The sequence below is a fragment of the Ambystoma mexicanum genome, chromosome 6p (genome assembly GCF_040938575.1).
Source record: "Ambystoma mexicanum isolate Mex_15411 chromosome 6p, UKY_AmexF1_1, whole genome shotgun sequence".
NCBI classification, from domain to species: domain Eukaryota; kingdom Metazoa; phylum Chordata; class Amphibia; order Caudata; family Ambystomatidae; genus Ambystoma; species Ambystoma mexicanum.
The window spans coordinates 671,843,445-671,864,093 of NC_090935.1; the positions used below are offsets into that span (position 1 = coordinate 671,843,445).

General features: G+C 43.5%; 1 protein-coding gene across 2 annotated transcripts in view; it reads right to left on the minus strand.

The window, feature by feature from the left end:
- Positions 1–20,649, minus strand: part of ACOT12 (acyl-CoA thioesterase 12) — an 816,096-nt gene that overhangs the window by 466,747 nt on the left and 328,700 nt on the right. For both annotated transcript variants that reach the window (XM_069627558.1, XM_069627559.1), the window contains one exon: positions 18,849–18,984. In XM_069627558.1, the coding sequence (XP_069483659.1) occupies positions 18,849–18,984 (136 nt within the window). The remainder of the gene's footprint in view (positions 1–18,848; positions 18,985–20,649) is intronic.

The following is a 20,649-nucleotide window of genomic DNA, read 5'->3' on the forward strand; positions in this document are numbered from 1 at the left end:
TATGCCTACAATAACTCTGTCCACTCGGGAACTGGGAAGACCCCGTTTTTTCTTTTATACGGTAGTCACCCTCGAACCTCGGAGTTGGATCCGCTCCAGGATCTTGGAACACCAGCAGTAGACCACCTGCATTCTACAATCACCCAAGCCTTTAAGGAAGCCGTTTCTCACCTTCAAAGGGCTAAAGAACAATACAAGAAAGGAGCAGACCAACATCGGAAGGAAGCCCCCCAATATCAAGTAGGAGATCAAGTCTGGTTATCCACCAAATATCTATCTCTAAAAGGACCACGCACATTCAACCCAAAATACCTTGGTCCCTATTCCATCACTACCATAGTAAATCCAGTAGCGGTCAAGTTGGACTTGCCCCCTCACATGAAGATACATCCGGTCTTCCACGTCTCTCTATTAAAACCCGTGCAACTTCAAACCCGACTAACTACATCTCCAAAACCTATTCTAGTTGATGGAGAACTCGAGTTTGAAGTCAAAAGCATCCTGGATTCCAAGATCTCCAAATCTAAACTATTTTACCTGATTGACTGGAAAGGCTACGGTCCCCAAGAAAGATCCTGGGAACCTGCAGAATATGTCCACGCGCCTCGTCTAATCAAAAGATTTCATCGAACATTTCCTAACAAGCCCAAACCCCCGGAGAAGCCCGGTTTGGGAGGGGCCTTGAGGGGGGGTGCTGTCATGATCTCTGCTTCCAAAAGATAAGGACTTGCCCGACTCCCTTGGAAGCAGACCCATAACCCCGGTTCCGAGTGCCAGCCAGTCCCAATTGGGACCTTTTGGACCCTGTCCTGGCGCCAGTGGCACCAGGCTCATAAAGATGCCCAGTCCCAGCGCTGGAAGCGCCGGGCTCATAATGCTTGGGTGGACTTACCTGCAGCAGACCATGCTGCTTACTTACCTGCCAGTTGAACCCCTGATCCTCTTCTGTTTGGGACTACTTTTCCTGTTGGGTGGGGCAGGAGCCACTCCCTAGGTTCAGAACACTGGAACTCTTCTGGAAAGCAGGAACTCTTTTCTTACCTAGGCGTGGCTGTGGAAGGAGACACCTAAGCACTACAGGAGGCTATTTAAACCACACCCGATGGATGAATCTTGCTTTGCGTTATTCTGCATTCTCTGCAGCAGAACGCTCATCGTGTCTTCTGCTTCTGATCCTGGGCCTAAGGGAACAAAGGCTTACCATCCTGGAATCCAGTCTTCAGCAGCACCTGTAAAGACAAAGAAAGAACAGGTTAGCACTACGGTCTTCAGTGGCAGCGCATCTCTTACCTGGTCCATCGGCTGTCACCAACGCCTCGCGCTGCATTCCGGCATCTGAAAGACAAAGGCTTACCTACTCTTCGCATGCTCCGGAGGTCTTCGCACTGCATTCCGGCATCTGAAAGACAAAAGAAGGTGCGTTTAAAGACATTGGGCAACTTTATTACTCACGTGCCATTACTCCTTCCCACGCCGAATCCAGTGGGTATTCCAGCACCCTTCAGCTTCTCTAAAGCTCCGAACTTGTACCTGCAAGATAAAAGGGACAGTTAGTGCGCATCGTGAAGCAGGCTACAAGCGCTTACTTACGTGCTTCCAGGCGCTTCTATTCCTCACGCGGGTTCGATCCTCAACTCTCATCAGCCCGCCATCCGCCATCGCCGGAACCCTGCAAAACAAGAGATATCATAACAAAAGACTTTTAAGACATTTGAAGTGCCCAGAATTTACCGTTCGTGCAGTTAACGACGGACAGCAGTCCTCTGAGGTCAAGAGGCCTGCACCCTTATCCAGTGAAGAAACTGGTTACGGCACCCTGCCCCGAGGCAGATGGAGAGCTCGGCGTTCACTTACCTAAGGTGAGAGCGTTAACCTTTGGGGTTCTACAGGAGAAGAGAAAGGGAAGAGGAGAGAGGCACCCAATAACCCCAGTTCATTAATCCCATATTTTCTATCTGCAGACATCTTACTCTTCGAGTCAGACATACAGTGCACAGAGGTCCAGCCCAAAGAGCCAACCGTGTGTTACACATCACCTTTGAAGATACGGCATTCACCCAGTCAAGACCGGCGCCTCTGCGGGAATCAGGTGAGCGTTACAACATCCTGGCAAAAAGGCGTATCGCCATGGCCTGGAAGTGCCCCAGAGCCCCTAGACTCATGACATGGTGGGAAGACCTCCGTAGATGGACTGTGGCCGAAACCGGGGCCTGGGAGCTGGCGCACCGACAACAAAAAATTGGCGACTCTGAGGACCTTTTACAATGGATAGCCCTCACAGCAGCTCTGTTCCGCCCTAAAGAGGACAGCTCCTCAGGCGAGGACCTGGACAGCCCAGGCTCACCTTAGCGCAAACAGTAGACTGCCCAATGTCCCGGTCTGGGTTTGCATTGGGGGGGAGTGAAGGGGGGGAGTTACTATTGACACATAACTGATTACTATGTTGATGATGCTGGTTGTATTGTATTTTGAAAAAACAATAAATATATTTAAACAAAAAAAATATCGATGGGAAATCATGTCTCTACTTTAATGCACTAGTCTAGATTTGTGCCTGAACAGGTAATAGAACTTAACCAATGCTGCATGTTTAACATGAGATCACAAGCATCCCCAGAACTTCACTCAAAGGGGAAGATCACTCAAAAATGTTATTGTCTCAAAAGATGGGCCGTAATAAAAAAGATATATTAAAAATATTTTTAAAGAAAGTTCCTATGTAAACTTTTGAGCAAATGGGGCTCAAAGTCAAAGATTTCAAGCACTAGAGGCATTCATTTAGTGAAATGAATGAGGCTCCTGTGCTTGTGTTAAGCTCTGCTCACGCGGCGATAATGAAGCAAAAGCCACCTACTGGGAGCTTTTTACAGCCAGAGAGGAGAGAATGCTGTCAGGTTCCTTCCTGCCCTGTGCTGCTGTTGAGTGCTTCTTTGTGCTTTTTCTTCCTGCTTTCCTGGGTTCCCCTGAGCTGGAGGAGCCCAGGAAACTTAAGGCCAAAGTCCAGGCAATTATAAATACAACAGCGTTGTATTTATGATTGCCGGGGGTTTCTTTTTAAGTCTTCCGGGCTCCTCCGGGGAGCACGGGAGACATAAAAAGAATGTACCACTGTTGTAATTGTCGCAACTTAAGTTTTCCGTTTTCCCGTGCTCTGGAAACTAGAAAAGAAAGTTGCAGCAATTATATAAACTCTGCTGGTGACCGTCAAAGTATTTATAATTGCTGTGCCTTTCATTTTACATTTTCTGTGCTTCCCTGTGCTTGGGGAGCACAGAACACGTAAATGAAAGTCAGGGCAATTATTGTGGCAGCCTCCGCTCTTCATGTTAAGCTCTGCTCTCTGGCAGCAGTAAGTAAATGCTCCTAGTAGGGGGCTTTTGCTTGATTATTGCCGCCAGAGCAGAGCTTAACATGAACAGAGGAGGCTGCTTCATTTCACAAAATGGATGCCCCCATGTGAAGACTTTGTGCCTCATTTGCTCAAAATTTTACACAGGAACTTTCTTTAAAGATATTTTTTATATATATTTTTCATTATGGCCCATCTTTTGAGACAATAACATTTTTGAGTGAACTTTAAACGCCGCCCCATTAAATTCTGAAACGTCTTTTGATTCTGTGGATGTGGAGGCATATGTGTTTGGCTTCAGCCCTGCATTAAAAAAATTGATAAACTATTGTATGTGTAGTCTAAGGCTAGGGTGATATCTTGCTGGAATATTTCTCCTAGACTTCATCCTTGAGGGGGCACCCAACAGGTTTGCCCACTCACACCAATTTCATTTGCTTTAGCTATTGAGTCCCTGGCAATTCATTAATTGCATCAACATATCCAGAGAGGCATTAAGTTTGGCAAATATCAGTCAATAATTCTGCTTTATGTGGATGATATTCAAAACTATAAAACCAACCTATTGGTTAACCTTGACCCCTTAGTCCTGGAGTTTGTAGCGTTTGGGGAGTTTTCAGGGTATAGGATGAACCTTAATGTATCTAAAATCTTTCTGTTAATTCAAGCTGCTAGGGAAAGTCCTCTTCAACAAGGAGTTTGATGGTGAATGGACAAAGTACAATACTTGTGGGATTAAGATATGTACCGGTGACAAGTCAATCTACAACAAAAATTGTGATACTAAGTTGAAAGTTGGATGATGTTCCCGCAATCTCTGGCAAATGGGATTTCTATTTGTAAAAGGATTATTCGTCCCAAGTGACTTACTTGTTCTTGGCATTGCCTTTGGTTTTGCCCAGGTTTTTGTTGCATACATGGATTCGACTGCTGGGGATTCAAGATGTCTATGTTGGGGCGGCATGTTCTTATGAGACCATACTCTCGGACCTCTATATTTATTAGTGCCACAAGCATATTTTTCTGCATTTATGTTAGATACGGCAGTGAGTGGGGCCAGTAAAAAGTCTCTGAATGGCATAGAACTGGTGGCTTGCAGTCTATGGGATTAAAATAATATTGGCAAGCTTCTGGGGGTAGACCTCTCTTCTCTGTGGGTGTTTATTTTTGGGTTAACCCTGGCATTGGGTTCACTAAAGCAGGTCACAGGACTTGGTAAGGAATAGAGAGATTAAACAGTGGGCATATTCTAGAGAAAGGGTTAGTATGTCAAAGGACTGCTTTCTTTGTAGAGCCGAGAGAACCATCCATACCATACTACATGTCATGCGGCGAGCGTTGCACAGCAATTGGAGGTTGCCCTTGAGACTAGCATGACAACAAGCATGCAAGAAACAGCGCGTCCCAGGGCAACCAGCACAATGCATGCAGCGTCATTGCGTTTGCTCTATCATGCGACTCTGCACCTCCTGGAAATGGGTGGAATGCTACGTTAAACTAGATCTGATGCCTTATAAACCAGGTTAGAGATAACACTTGCAACTCAGAGCTTTGTTTCCTCCTGACATGGCTCTTACGTTTTGATTGTTTCCTGTTCCCTGTGACCACCTGAGTTTTTGCTTTGACCCCTTGGTCTGCATTGTGATTAGCTTTGGTGACATTATATCTGTGGATTACTAGGATACTCAAACTTGGGCATCCTTCTAGACTACTCTTTGGATTATGGTTTGGTTTTGGAAACTTGACTACTCCACTCAATCTCTCTGGTGGTTATTTCTTCAGGATTCCCTTGGAATCATTCTTCAGTACTGGACCTTTTGGAAATTTTTCTTCCCTTATCTGCTTTGTTTATATGGACAGCATGCACTTGATTTCTCTAGGCATCCCTCGTGCCGCCCGGATTAGCTCCTCCGCCAGATTCCACCACAGTTTTTGCTTAGGATCTGTTTTGTCCTTTCTACGGTTGTTTTCCATAGCTACCTCTTTCTGATTCTCTGTCAATTAAACATCAGGTAATTGGGTGTGTAAGTGGATTTGTTTAGTTTTTGCTTGGTCCTATAGACTAACCATATTTCCCAGCTTTGGTGACATTATATCTGTATATTCTTACAGCTCATGTACCTTGGTGCGGGTGCAGCTTTCTGGCCTTTTGTCCAATCATCCTTTTGACGGTTAAATTCAGACCCTTGACTGGACTATTGGGAGAAATGCTGTTAAACGGGATATCATATCGTGCCTCCTTTATTGTATATATTGGCCTAAACCCAGTCGCTCTGCGAAGAAAACCGCGTTACAAAGTTCCGATCTTAGATCGACTTCGCCGCCATTTTAGGTCCATCCGCCATTTTGATTTCTATTCCAAAGTGATCCTGTGTTCTAAAATGGTGGACAGTGTTTCCCGCTTGTAACTGAGCCGTCCTGAACCTTGTATGAAAGTTAATGTATGAACTGTCCGTTTGGCCGAATGTTTGGGTTGAGTAAAGAAACCTTGTGCCATGTCTGACTTGTAGACAGAGGATTATCTGCGCCAATAAGTCTGATCCGTGGACATACATCGACTACAATGTTATACAAATACTGAACGTGGACACTAGCTGAACTGCATTGCAAAGGACGTGTTGAGGCTTATTGTTAAATCCAAGAATACACTGTTGCCATTGTAAATTGTTTATATGTAAACTGAGGATGATCCATGTGTATATTGTTGGACAAGCCAGAAGTGAACTGGGCACGAACTCTAGACCATGGATTATTAACCTGTAGAGGGGCTGGACATTGTAATTGGAAATGTATAAAATGTACAACTGTTTAGAAGTCCAGTACCTCTCACCTCTCACACCGAAAGGGCTGGTATTCGCTGTGATGTACTGAGGGCCAGATAGCTATCTGATACTTTGTTTCTTTGTAACTGTACAGTTTTAGAATAAAGATCTGTGAATATTTATAAGCCCGTGTTTGGTGTATTTCCTTTTGGGGTACTCAGCCTCGATATTTTCTTTTGCTTTTACAGATGGCGCCCGGATAGGGACCCTCAAGATTGATGCCATCTCGTTGAAGGTTGACGCGGCTATCGGACCGGGATCGGACGGTGTAAAAGGGGGCCCCTTTCTTGGATGAGACGCGATACCTCAGCAGCACTGCACGACCCGATCCCTGGACGTTGAGCATGCGGTCCGAGATGGCATCTTGACGGGGGTCCATATATCGAGGCGGGCAGATTTGCCGAAATCACCAACCACGTGGGACCTTTGATAGTTCTTTGAAATCCGATCAGACCTCCTTAGAATTTGATTAGAGTCGTGACCCGATTCTTAAGTATCCTGATAATTAGTTTTGGCGCATTACACTTGCAAGTGCAATTATTGACAGGTAACACCAGTATTCTGATATGCCTGGGAAATTGTCTGTCTGCTTCAGGGCGTTATTCCGCAGTGACAGACAATCTTTGGAATTTGGCCGACCGGCGCCAATGAAGGGGTCGCCGGCATGTACTAAGTACTGTAAGCACGGCATTGGTAGTATAGTGTTTAATGATATTTGGCACAGACAAACTAGACATGCGTCCGAACTTCAGTGGCCAATCAATGGTATTTTTGAAATTCCTCATATTGAATACTTAGAATCCATATTATTATAGAAAAAGGCTAGACCTGCAGCATTTGATGTATAACAGAATTGGAAAAAAGAAGGTACGCAGCAACTTAAGAGTAGGGAAAAACATGCGCGCCGTCATATGACGAATGCCGAAAAAGCATTGTTATATGATCAAAATAAACAGTCTGAGTCAGTTAGGAATATGGATAGGGCTTTTTCACTTGGTATGCAGAAAATGTATCCTTCTAAAGACTTTCATGTATCTAATGAGCTGATTGACAAACTTCTGAATGAGCGAAGGCCTGGTGCAACTGCGCCACCTCCGTATGTTCCTCTTCCTGCTGTTTTTCCTCCTCCCGTAGCTCCTCCTGCTCCTCCTATTGCTCCTCTTAATGTTCCTCTTCTTCCGGCTGTTGTTCCTCCTCTTGTTGTTGCTCCTCCACCTGCTCCTCCACCTTTGCCTGCTGTTACGGGTCCAGTGGGTTTGCCTGCTACACCAGTGATAGCACCTCTGTTACAGAATGTACAAGATTTGCATACTCTCCCTCTTCCAAGTGGTTCTGTGCCGCTTGTAGTTGATTGGGGAGCGGGATCAAGAATTATAACTCGTAATACTGTGTCTCCAGAGAGAAAGCATGAATTGACTGCATGGGCTAGATATTGCATGGAGAGGGGTGAACAAGCTGATGTTTTTGCCACACTCTCTAACTTAGACAATTTTCCTGAGAAAACGTTTTTATTGAAGGATTGGGAGTCCATTTACGTATAATGTGGAACAGGTTAAATGATATAGATCTCCCACAAGGGTTAAGGGATCTGAATATTTTAGCGTATTCAAGAGATACTGCAGAGAAAGTACATGATCATGTCAAGAGGGTTTTTGAGTATAGAAGGGAGTTGGAAAGGTTACGGAATGAAGATGTAGATGTTGATAGTTTGGACGCTATGTTAGTACAGAAACAGTTCTTTCCTTGTTGTAAATCGATAAACGACGAAACACGAATTTGTACAAAAGATGCGATTAGGTGGATTTCAGACATGTCGATAACTCCCGTTGAAGTATATGACACGTATAGTCAGTATACGCCAGAAATGCAGAGGAAAGTGATACAGGTAATGGTAGAGTACCTGCAGGATGAATGTATAAAAAGAAAGATTTGTTGTCCCGCAGAATTATTGAATATTTATAAGAGGGCTTTTTCGTTTGACACTTCTTCAGCTGCTTTAGCGCTCGATCTAGCTCTGTTGCTCAGTAAGCGTTCGGAGTTGCCTACTTCTCAGTTGCCTATGAGAGAGGTTCCTCCGACATTTGTCCCAAAAGTTGAGATTCCTGCTAATGTTGTAGAAGGTACACCTGCTCAGGATATTCCTGCACATTATGTGTCACAGTTCGTTCACGTCCCGTTCTCGAGACAGGAGGTGAACACCATTAAACAATCTATTCCCGATATTAGGAAGAATCCGACAGGGTTCTACAAAGGGATAGCGTCTGTCTTGCAATCATCAGTATTTACCTTAAGCGATATTGATTTGTTATTTCCCGTACTCCTACCTGTTGATTTGTGGAAACAGATTAGGATTGTAGACGATGTACTAGGGTTAGGAGATACATGGGATAATATGGTTAGACTCGATAGAGAAAGGCCAGCTGGCGAGAGACCGCCTCAGGTAATACTAACTTTGCCTGATAGAATAGTTATGAAATTGAAAGCTATAATTCCTGAAAGAAGGATTATTTGGGACAAGTTTACTGCCTGTGTCCAAGGGAAGTCTGAGGGTGCTACCAAGTTCTTTAATCGGTTCGAACAAGTATTTTCGGATTACAGTGGACAAGATTTGAGCAAAGAATCTGGGAAATGATTATTTGTGGACAAATGTGTGCGTGGATTGCTGCCTGACATCCAGTTGCAAATTATGTCCTCAGAGAGCACTTAGCAAGCGAAGTCTCAGTCAGAAGTATTGCATATGGCTCAGTACTATGAGAATCGTGTCAATAACGAAAAAGAAAGAGTTGAAAAGAGAAAAGGAGACTTAAAAACAAAAGTTCTTTTACAGCAAATTGTTAGAGGCCCTAGAGGGGGAAATTCGCAATTTAGAGGTCAGAATGTTCCACAGGGAAATGCGCCATTGGGTCCTGTAAACATAAACCAGTATGCTTATTGCAGACAAGAGGGTCATGAGCGTGTACAATGCCCAATCCTCCAGCAGAGGTCGAATAATGCATTTGGCAACATGGGTAGACGGTCCAGAGGCCGCCCTAGGGGCCAGGGATCCTGGTAGAAGTCAGTTTTCGCAGGATTCGCAGCGACCTTTTTCAGAGGATAATCAGGCACCAAGTGTGGATAATAGAAACACTTTTTAATCATCCTTCTGCTGCTTACCTCTCTGAAGAACTTCCTCTCGACGACATTCTGCAGGGTTTGGAACCAACGCCTATTCCAGTTAATCAGAAAGGTCCCTACGTTGAGATGATAGTGGGAAATAGGAAACATCTATTCTTGATAGACACAGGGGCCAGAAGTGTTCCATTGACCATTCACGGGTTCCAAACATTCCACTGTCAAGGCAAACCAATGTTTCTGTAGGGTTTTCTGGCACACCAGTAGTCTGTCCGGTTTCTTCGCTGGTACCTATTACCGTGGGTCCATTTACGGACCACTGTCCATTCCTTTTGACTACGAATTGAGGAGAGAATTTGTTGGGGTTCAATCTGTTGAAAGAATTAAATGCAGTAATTCATTGTTCATCTGATGGAGTGCGTTTGACGATTTCACCACAGCAACTTTCTGTGTCTCAGTTCTTGACCAGACCTTTGCCGCTGGAATTCAGTGATGTTCTGGAGTGTTTGTGGGCAATTGATGATAATGATGTCAGTGTTTTGCAAATTGAGCCCGTTAAGATTATTTTGAAACATGGAGTAAAGTTGCCACGTATTCCTCAGTATAAGATCTCGGTCGATGGTGAGCAAGCTTTGAAATGCATCGTCTCCAATTTTGTGCACCGTGGGGTGATTGAGGAAATTGCAGGTAGTTTGTGCAATAGTCCGATTTCGCCCGTGTACAAAAAAGGCGATAATGCAATTCCTTTCTGTTTCATTATTGATTTACGTGCCATCAATAAGATTGTTGCTCCACAATTTCCCATTGTGCCTAATGTGACGACAATATTAACTATGATTCCGGCTTCAGCTACTCACTTTAGTGTTGTGGATCTAAAGAACGCCTTTTTTAGTATTCCGACACACAAAGACAGTAGATACTTGTTCGCGTTCACCTTAGGGGGACGCTCGTTTACCTTCACCCGTGCGCCGCAAGGATACACAGAGAGTCCTAGCATTTACAGTAGGGTTTGAAAGAGCAGCTCGACACACTCGAGTTGCCCACCACTTGTACACTGCTTCAATATGTTGATTTACTCTTAGCTGCTGACTCAGAGAGCGCCTGTAAGGAGTGCACCGTGTTGTTGCTTATCCACCTAGCACGACATGGACACAGAGCTTCACTTAAAAAGTTTCAGTATTGTTGACAGGAGGTCACCTATTTAGGCTATCTCCTGTCAAAGGAGGGAAGAAGGTTGACACCTGAGCGGATAAAAATCATTTCTAGCATGTCTGTCCCAAATACACACAAGGAAGTCAGAGCCTTGATAGGAATGGCTTCTTACTGTAGGCAGTGGATCCTGAACTTTTCCTTAGTGATTAAACCAATGTTGGCTTTGACGAAGAAGGGCATTTCTTCGCCATTAACGTGGAACTTGGAACACCAGCAAGCATTTGATCTGATCAAGACTGTGCATTGTGCTCGGCTCATGGTCCCACCCATATTTGTGCACGAAAAGTTACCAAAATATTGCAAAATGTGTGGGTGAACGAATTAATCTCTAAGGTAGCCGAGCGCTTTGTCCAAGGGTGTATGATTTGTTTGCAGCATAATGTGGGAAAGCGCACATCGACTCCTAGGGGTGGTTTTGGTCCACCTTCTGTCCCCTTCGAGGTTATACATTTTGACTTTATTGAAATGGAGCGCTGCAACAACTACAAATACGTACTAGTGGTTGTCTGTGCTTTTAGTAAATGGGTTGAAGCCTTTCCTGTCAAAGATGCCACAGCTATGACAATGGCGAAGACCATGTTGAAGGAATATTTTCCTAGGTTTGGTTTGCCAAGAGTCATCTGGTCGGACAATTTTATCGCTGCTGTAATTCTGCAGATATGCGCGGGATTACAGATCGATAAATGGTTCAATTCGGCTAGACACGCTCAGAGTGCTGGTTTAGTAGAAAGACACAACGGCATCATCAAGAACAAGCTTGCTAAGACGTGTGCCGGCATCAAACTGAAATGGCCGGACGCCTTACCGATCGTGTTATTGTCCATGAGAACGACCCCTCAAACTAAGACTGGACTCTCTCCATTCGAGGTGGTCATGGGTAGGCCAGCTAACATTTGGAATTTGCCAAAACCCCGTTCGCTACGAAATGTTGAACATGTACTTCTTTCTGACTATTGTGGACAGTTAACTAAAAATCTGTATTTGATTTACCAACAGGTGCGAGAAGCTTTACCTGTTAGGTACAAGGGCCCAGGCCACAACATATGGCCAGGGAACTGGGTCCTGATCAAGTCGTTTGAACAATCTTCTTGCCTCGCACCTCGTTGGCGGGGCCCACATCAAGTTCTCCTGGTCACACAGACTGCGGTGCAAGTGGAGGGCAGGAAGCACTGGATCCATGTGTCCCTCATCAAGAGGATTCCTTTCCCTTTGCCACACGATACAGAAGACACAGAACCCCTCACCAATACCGTAATCAACGATCACGAAGCATCAAACAGCATCGAGAGTGCGTCGGAGACTCTCCCTGAGCCTGTGGGGCCTGGGGAAACAGTCGCTTCATCTCCACACTCTCCAACAGTTCCTTTTTCAAATTCCATTTCAAATCTTGTGTTAAATGCTGCTTTGAATTCACTGCTTCCATCAGGAAGTAACGACACGTTGTTTATAGATCATTCAGTACCAGGGATCACAAGGTACGATCTGCATCCAAGGAAGTAGACTTACTGCACGGTTCGGCTGTGCCATCAAGGAGAATCATCGAAGGGCTTGTCTCTTTGGCCCGATCTTTTGTATGTAAGGGGGTTCTGTTGGCTTGGGAAAAGGACTAAGAAGACGCTCAATCTGGAGATCGCCAGCACATTAACTTTGGTGAATTCGTTTGAAAAAGCAATGCCTGCAACCGCTCCCACTCGTACGGAACAGATAAGAGACTGTGTGACCAATCGTAAAAATGAACAATCGAATGCGTGGACCCCGAAAACGTATTGTTGTCTTGTAAGTATGTTAACTGGTTTCACAATAGTCATTGCCTTAGGATTCTGGTATCTGGAAGAAGTACATCCGCTTGAAGATTTGTTACCCACTGAAAATGTACCCACGGTTTCTACACCTTTCGTGCATCTGCACACTTTATCTCCTAGAGATGCTCAGCACAGACAGAGTTACCATAACAATACTCTATTACTCATTATGAATGCCACACATGCCATTTTTAATAAGTCCAATTGTTGGGTCTGCTCGCATTTACCACAACACGGGGATAAGGTGCTGGGTTGGTATATTCATCCTTTACCTTTGACGACTGCATGCTATGCTTCTCTAAGGGCACTATTCTTTGGCCGATGGAACAATAGCATCTTGGGGAACTTTGATGGAACTAACTTGAATGATTTTGAGAAACATGTTCTAACGCCCCTGGGATGCTCACTCTTTGCGAATAGGAGCAAGCCTAATGTTGCTTCTATTAGGCCTTCTGATAGACTGTCCCGTCCTTTTCAATCTTTGATCTCTTTCAAGATGGTGCACCACCTTCTTACACTGTTAACCACAGCCCTGATTCAGTTTCTTTCTGCATACAGAGGAATGTTACTCAGTCAAAGGGTGATTTCAAGGGTTGCGCCAACATTGCGAATTTGACTAGTGAGCACAGACCTTTGGATATAGGCGAACCTGTCTACTTTGTTTGCGGTAATGTAGCATTTCCATGGTTACCCAGGGATTGGCAGGGAACCTGTTATTTAGGGATTCTGTTACCCGGGGTATTCATTGTAAGCAGTGTAGAAATTTCAAAGGCTCGTCCACGGCGGGACGAGAATGGCGATACTTCAGCACAAGTTCTGGGCGATGTAGCTAAATCCTTCGTGCCATTTTGGGGCAAATACCAAACTCTGAAGATATCAGAAGACTAGCGAGAGTACAGGAGAGGACCATCAACCGGACCACTGACATACTCTATAACATGACTTTAGAACAAAAAGCAATAAGGTTAGTGGCACTTCAGAACCGGATGTCATTAGACGTCATCCTGGCTGAGCATGGTGGGGTATGTAAATTAGTGGGGTCAGCTTGTTGTGTTTTCGTGCCAGATTCCTCCCCAACTATCTTTAGGGTGATAAAAAATCTGCACGTTCTCAGTTCAGGAGTGAATGTTCCCGAGGGAAACTGGGATTTTAGCACTTGGTTCTGGGACTTATTGCGATCTTGGGGATGGAAGCTACTTTCGGTCTTGCTGATTATTTTAGGTATTCTGTTGTTTTTCTGTTGTTGTATACGTCTTCCTGGTATGTGTTCGATGTTAGGAGGATGTTGTGCACAAGCGATGGGTACATTAGGGCACAAGGTATACGCCCCAGAGAAAATATCTAATGAATTTGTGCTGAAGGAAATCTCAGACCTCATGGCGATCGATATCTCTGATAGTGATTCAGGATGTATGGACGTTGAGACGTGGAGTTATTCGTAAATTGACTAGAAGTAGTTTAGCGCTTAGCTTAGGCCAAAAGGAGGGTTTGTTAAACGGGATATCATATCGTGCCTCCTTTATTGTATATATTGGCCTAAGCCCAGTCGCTCTGCGAAGAAAACCGCGTTCCAAAGTTACGATCTTAGATCGACTTTGCCGCCATTTTAGGTCCATCCGCCATTTTGATTTCTATTCCAAAGTGATCCTGTGTTCTAAAATGGTGGATAGTGTTTCCCGCTTGTAACTGAGCCGTCCTGAACCTTGTACGAAAGTAAATGTATAAACTGTCCGTTGGCCGAATGTTTGGGTTGAGTAAAGAGACCTTGTCCCATGTCTGACTTGTAGACAGAGGATTGTCTGCGCCAATAAGTCTGATCCGCTGACATACATAGACTACAATGTTATACAAATACTGGACGTGGACACTAGCTGAACTGCATTGTAAAAGACATGTGTTAAGGCTTATTGTTAAATCCGAGAATACACTGTTGCCATTGTAACTTGTTTATATGTAAACTGAGGATGATCCATGTGTATATTGTCGGACAAGCCAGAAGTGAACTTGGCAGGAGCTCTAGACCATGGATTATTAACCTGTAGAGGGGCTGGACATTGTAATTGGAAATATATAAAATGTACAACTGTTTAGACGTCCAGTACCTCTCACTTCTCACACCGAAAGGGCTGGTATTCGCTGTGATGTACGGAGGGCCAGATAGCTATCTGATACTTTGTTTCTTTGTAACTGTACAGTTTTAGAATAAAGATCTGTGAATCTTTATAAGCCTGTGTTTGGTGTATTTGCTTTTGGGGTACTCAGCCTCGATATTTTCTTTTGCTTTTACAATGCTTCTTATAGACTTTCCTGGGAAGCACACCGTAGAGTCTGTAAGTCCTGACAATACAGAACAATGGGATTCTTTATACTTTTTTCAGAGTCTTTTTTTTTATTTCTCGAGACCATCAGAAATGTGTGCAGAACTGCAGCCAAGTATAGCCTCTACTGATACTTGAAGAATTGTTTTCAGACTTTACACTTTAGTAACAGCAGGACAGGCATAGTCAAGCTCATAGAGTGTTTGACAAATGGAATTCTGGCATAGGGGGAGATTTGCACATTGATAGTTGGGAAATGATATGAGCGTGTACTAAAACATTTTCTTAAGTGCTAGACTGCACTTAATTCATAGTAAGTTCAATCATGTATGATGCCGAAGGGGACCAGCCGGTTTCTTGCACAGGGTGTAGAAATGTAGCAGAGTCCATCATTATTAGATGCAAATACTGGAAACTCTGTGAGAGATAGTGGGCGTAGAGGGTAACATTCAATAGTGGACTGCTTTTAGGATTGATATGATATGATATGATATGGCATTTGTAACGCGCCTATACACAGGTGTTTCAAGGCGCGACGAGGCAGGGAGGGGAGGAAACAAGGGGAGACAGACAACGATCCTACTAGGCCAGGTGTCATTCAGATCGCGCAAGTGCAGGGGTGGGGGAGGGGGAAAAGTTCAAGGGGAAGGGGGGGGAGTGCAGTACAAGGTAAGTGGCGTAAAGTAATAAATAAATAGGGCCAGCTGGTGGCAAGTGCAAGGTAAGTGCAGAACAAGTGCTGGAAAAGGGGGGGGGGCTGTAGGGATACAGAGACAGTCCCGCAGTGCAGAGGGGTTCCAGGGCATCAGTGCAAGTGGAGAGTGGCTGGGCCCAGGACCGAGGCCGTTAAGAGTGGTCCAGTTGCAGAATCAGTGCAGTTTCAGTGAAGAATATTAGCTGTTCAGCAGGGGAGAGGGAGAGAGAAAGCAGAGGCAAAGAGGAAGGTTTTGAGGTGCTTCCGGAACCGGAGATGGTTCTCCTCAAGTTTCAAGGAGGCAGGAAGGCTGTTCCAGAGGGAGGCCCCTGCCGCGGAGAGAGTTCTACCCCCAGCTCGTTGCTTCGAGAAGCGGCTGACCCTGAGGGAGTTGGAGGCGGATGAGCGAAGGGCACGGGAAGGAAGATATTTGGGAAGAGAGAGTTGAAGGTATTTAGGACCAAGGCCCCAGAAGGCCTTGTGGACAATGCAGAGGGTTTTGAACTTTATCCTCGCAGCCACTGGGAGCCAGTGTAGAGATTTCAGTCCTGGAGAGATACGGTCCCTGGGCTTGAGGCCAAGGACAAGTCTCGCAGTTCTGTTCTGTATGAGTTGCAGAGGGCGGAGAGTGGAGGCAGGCAGATTAAGGTAGAGGCTGTTACAGTAATCCAGCTTCGAGAGAACCAGGGCTCGGGAGACAGTGAGCTTCTGGGGGAAGGAGAGGAAGGGAAGAATACCTCTGAGGAGGTGCAGCTGGTAGTGTGACTTCTTAGCGACGTCAGAAATATGAGGAGAGAAGGAGAGTGTGGAGTCGAAGATGACCCCAAGGTTTATTGCATTGCAGGTAGGAGCAGGGAGGGGGCCAAGGGAGGCAGGCCAGAGAGCTGCAGGGAAGGAGGGAGTGGGTGTACCGATGAGTAGAATCTCAGTCTTACTGGCATTAAGGCAGAGGTCATTGGCGGCACACCATTCCTGGATAGCAGACAGACAGTCAGAGATGAGGGAAGGAGAGGGGGAGGCTGAGGGTAGCCTGAAAATGAGCTGGGTATCGTCCGCTTGATCCATTGGATTTGATCAATGGATTGTTTATAGATAATCCGAATCTGAATAACGCTTTTTTGCGGCTGTGTTTGACTATAGCCAGAAGAGAGATCGCCATGTGTTGGTTGAGGAAAAGTGCTCCTGAAAAAGATCACTATTGTGGACTTATTATTGTAGCCTGTTAAGTCCCAAAAGCAGACCCCGGATATATAGTCAGACTTTAGAACTTACCTTGCTGCTCTACAGTCTACCATATGGTACTTTCTGAGACTGCTTGTATCTCAATTGCTTAATGGGCCAATGCATGGGTTGGACATGATCATTATCAATGGGGTTTTATGATCTACTTTGGATATATTCAATTCTTTACATTCAGACAACATTTTGTAAACCGATCAAATGTTTTCTAAAAAGGAGATAGGGATCATTCCAAACCAGTACCAAAGTTCAAAAGCTTGGTCATGATATACAAAACATCTCTACAGCTGCTTCTGTGTTCACAGGTTTTAGAGTATTACTCCATTTCACAGAGCTTGTCATGCTCTCCACTAGCCTTCTTAGCTTCCCCTTGAATCCTCACTATACTAGGCTTTTCCCTCTAGAGTCCTTTTGTAATGCAATGTGTACAAGGGAACATATCGTTGCTTTATGTCACATGGAAGGTAAATATGTTACAACTATTGTTTATAACCTTTGCAATGTTATGAGCGTCCTGCATGTATCATGTAAGCTTAAAAAGAGATGCTCTAAACTATGAAATGGAACCCAGTATTTAAGGTTGTAAGGGATTAACTGGATTGGAATATATTGTAAACAGGGGCATATGGTGTCTAAAAGACAAGCATAAGACTGGTGTTTACATTCCGTTCTTGTGTTTCAGCTAACATTTGCAAGTTATTATTGTTAGCAAAAAACACTTTGCCGTTGAACAAATGAAACAAACTAAACATCAAACATTAATCATCAAATGACATAAAACTTGTGAACTCAGCCATACCACTGCATAATGACCACCTTCCTCTACAAACCCCTAAGTAAGGTTGCACATGAGCAAGGGGACCGAAACATATTGGATTCATTTTAAAAGACTGCACCACTGATATATTGGTACACGGAGAATCAAACACACTACTGACAAAGCAGCATACAAAATCATTTCTCATTTTCCTAAATTTTAATGTGTGTTTCTAGAGTAAAGTTTGATGAAATTAATGTGCATATATTTTTATTTATGTGTTTTATATATGTGCAATTTGACAGTTTTATGTCTTTTGATGTTGTTGGATAGATTTATATTTTTTTAATTGCACAGCATACAGATGTTTTTTTCTGAACAACGCTACCTTTCAGCTGTTAGCTGAAACACAATAATGGAGTGTAAACACCATTTTTCAGCTTACATTTCAGACAACACTTCAGGTGCTTTTTTGATATGATATGTGATGTAAAATAAGATCACATTTGTTCTGATTGTTTACAATATTGGTTTGAAAAGAAAACCCATATTAGATGAGATTCTTATTGATTACTGTGGAAACTCCAGATTCAATAGGACACATGAATGTTTTGGCTGAACTCTGTTTTTTGCATACTAGACAAAGAGTTGAATCTTAAAAGAGATGTACTATTTGATCAAAGATACAACAATTGTCAAGAAACTTCAAATGGTAAAAAAAAATCCATATGTGCTATGTTTTAGAAATGCTCAATAACAGTGGATATTGATTTTTAAATATGGATGGCGGTTATATCAAATTCATGACAATACAATGCAAATGTTTTAAAATCTTATGTAAACACCAAAGAAAGCTGCTGCCAGCCCCGCACTCAAACATATGAAGTTGAACAACTGACAGCGCATCTCCTCAGACATCATCCTGGATCCTCCAGCCCTTTATTCTGAAGCCTTTTCCTTCAATTATATAGTTCACAGAAGCCTTTCCATATTTCATTACAAACATCTTTCTGGTCCCCTGATTTTATAATAATAGTCAAAAATAAAAAATGTGTAATGTGAGCAAAACATAAATGAGCTGAAAAAAGAAAAGACACTATTCTGTTTAATTAATTTGAAGATGGTACCGCAGCCTAGCAGGGCTACCAGCCAATGCACCATCTTGAATACAAAGATATATTTTCTTTAACATTAATTCGCAAATAAACTGACACATTTTTCTTTTCTTTTTCAACTAATTAGCTTATTGGTCACATGCTCCACTGTGGTTTTCCCATTTTAATGGCTAGTGAGAAACGTTTCAGTGGGCTGTCAGGAATCCAGGATCAAGATAGTGAAGATGTATGTTTGGCCCAGATCTATTGGCAGCTTCAAGCCCACTCGCATCCCCGCTGTCCACATTGTGTGACAGTGTCTTGCTCAGTAGGAGCGCCGACAATAAGAGCGATGAGAGGCAAAGCTAGAAGCACACTGGCTCAGAAGTAGTTCCAGAGAAGAGACTGCAAATGAAATCAATCTAAGAGAACTGCATAAGATTTGCTTACCTTTGATCATACTGATGTCCTGCAGTAAGTTCTTGAAGGCATCTTCATGATCTAGCCGGATTCGCCTACGCTCTGCAGCAAGGCTATAGTCCAAATTATCCTGGGCTGATTGGAGTATAACTGGTTTTAACTTAACCTAAGACATGAAGAAAAAGGTACATTGAATGTACTTTGAATTCTCTGTTGTCTTGTCATAAAAAAGACGTAACAGAAAGCTCTTGCACAGTGTGTGAAAAATACCCGTCAATATATGGTTGAACCTATTTGAGATGACATAGAACAATAGTTTAAGCATGGATTTTGTCATTGGGTGCTCGCCATAGATACATTGCTTGTCGTGGACATTTGGAATTTCGGATGACACGCATTGTCACGATACAATAGCCAGGACCTCACGAGCCACCTGTTAAACATGTTTTTCTTTTCCCTTACAGTGGAGATGTATAAGATAAAACTAAGTGCGCAATTTCACTCTCTCCATGGTGTGGCGCGTGATACAAATCATACTGCCCAAGTACAAAGTTTTTAGTCATGCCCAGCATGTTGCTTTTCACTACTCTCCCACATCATAGGGACCCAATTCAATGCTGAAGATATCACAGGGAGCATACTGACAAATCTGCCTGCTTTTAACTTCATATATATATATTCACTGAAAAAACTTAGTTAAAGGGACGTTATGGTTAAGTTGCACTAATAAAAACCTATGAACTTCACTGAAAAAACTTTGTTAAAGGGACGTTATGGTTAAGTTGCACTAATAAAAACCGATGAAATTCAATGAAAAAACGTTGTGAAAGGGATGTTATGGTTACAAGTAAAACCAAAAAACCTCAGAAATTCTCCAGTTATAGTAAGCTAAGCAACCATAAATCGCGCCACCACCGTGCATTGCTAAGACTAACAAACAGGACATCAAAGATGACATCACAAATGTCATTGATGACATCACTGATGACATCACATATCTGGGCCACTTTTTTTGTTTACTGACATGATTAGGCTAGATTTTTGTTTTTACTGACAATGAGAATTTCCAAACATTATAAGGTGCTATATATCTACACATTAACCTTATTTTATATGTTCTTAAAGTACTTTCCTTAGGGTTTGGTCTCAGCTCGTGGTGCACATACATGGGGCAAAAAGCAGGCCTCAAACAGACAATGGGCCTCATTACGAGGTTGGAGGAATGGGTTTACCGGTAATAGTGCCGGTAAACCCATTCCTCCCTATTAGGAGGTTCCCTTTGTGGGACCCGCACAGAACGTCTGGTCAGACCGTTATTAACGGGCCCGCTATTAACTCCATCCCCATTCCCATTGAGCCCTATGGGGGCTCAAATGGGAATGGGGAATGGTTCTGTGCATGAGGAATTACCGGGTCCTCCAAGGTCGGAATTACCTGGTAATTTCTCATTCACAGAACCCGGACCCAGACACGATTTTGGAGTCAGCCATGGCGCTATTAGCACCATGGCTACCTCCAAACTCATAATGAGGCCCAATGTGTTTGTACACATGAAGATACACTTTAATGTTATTAACATTTTCTGGTGATGCTGTTTCTTTCTTCCTTACTTTAGTTTCCCTTTATATGCCTCTGATTTGTATGCATTGTGGGTCTCCATATTTATAGTTTGTACTAGCACAAGTGTGTAGTAAGTCTTGAATTGTTAGCTAGTTTTTACATGTTTAACATTACTCAAAACTCTGATAAGGTAGCATTCATTACTTTACTATCCAAAATTACAAGATTATACATATTGTACTTCTATGGTGCATGCTGCAGCCATTGCCTA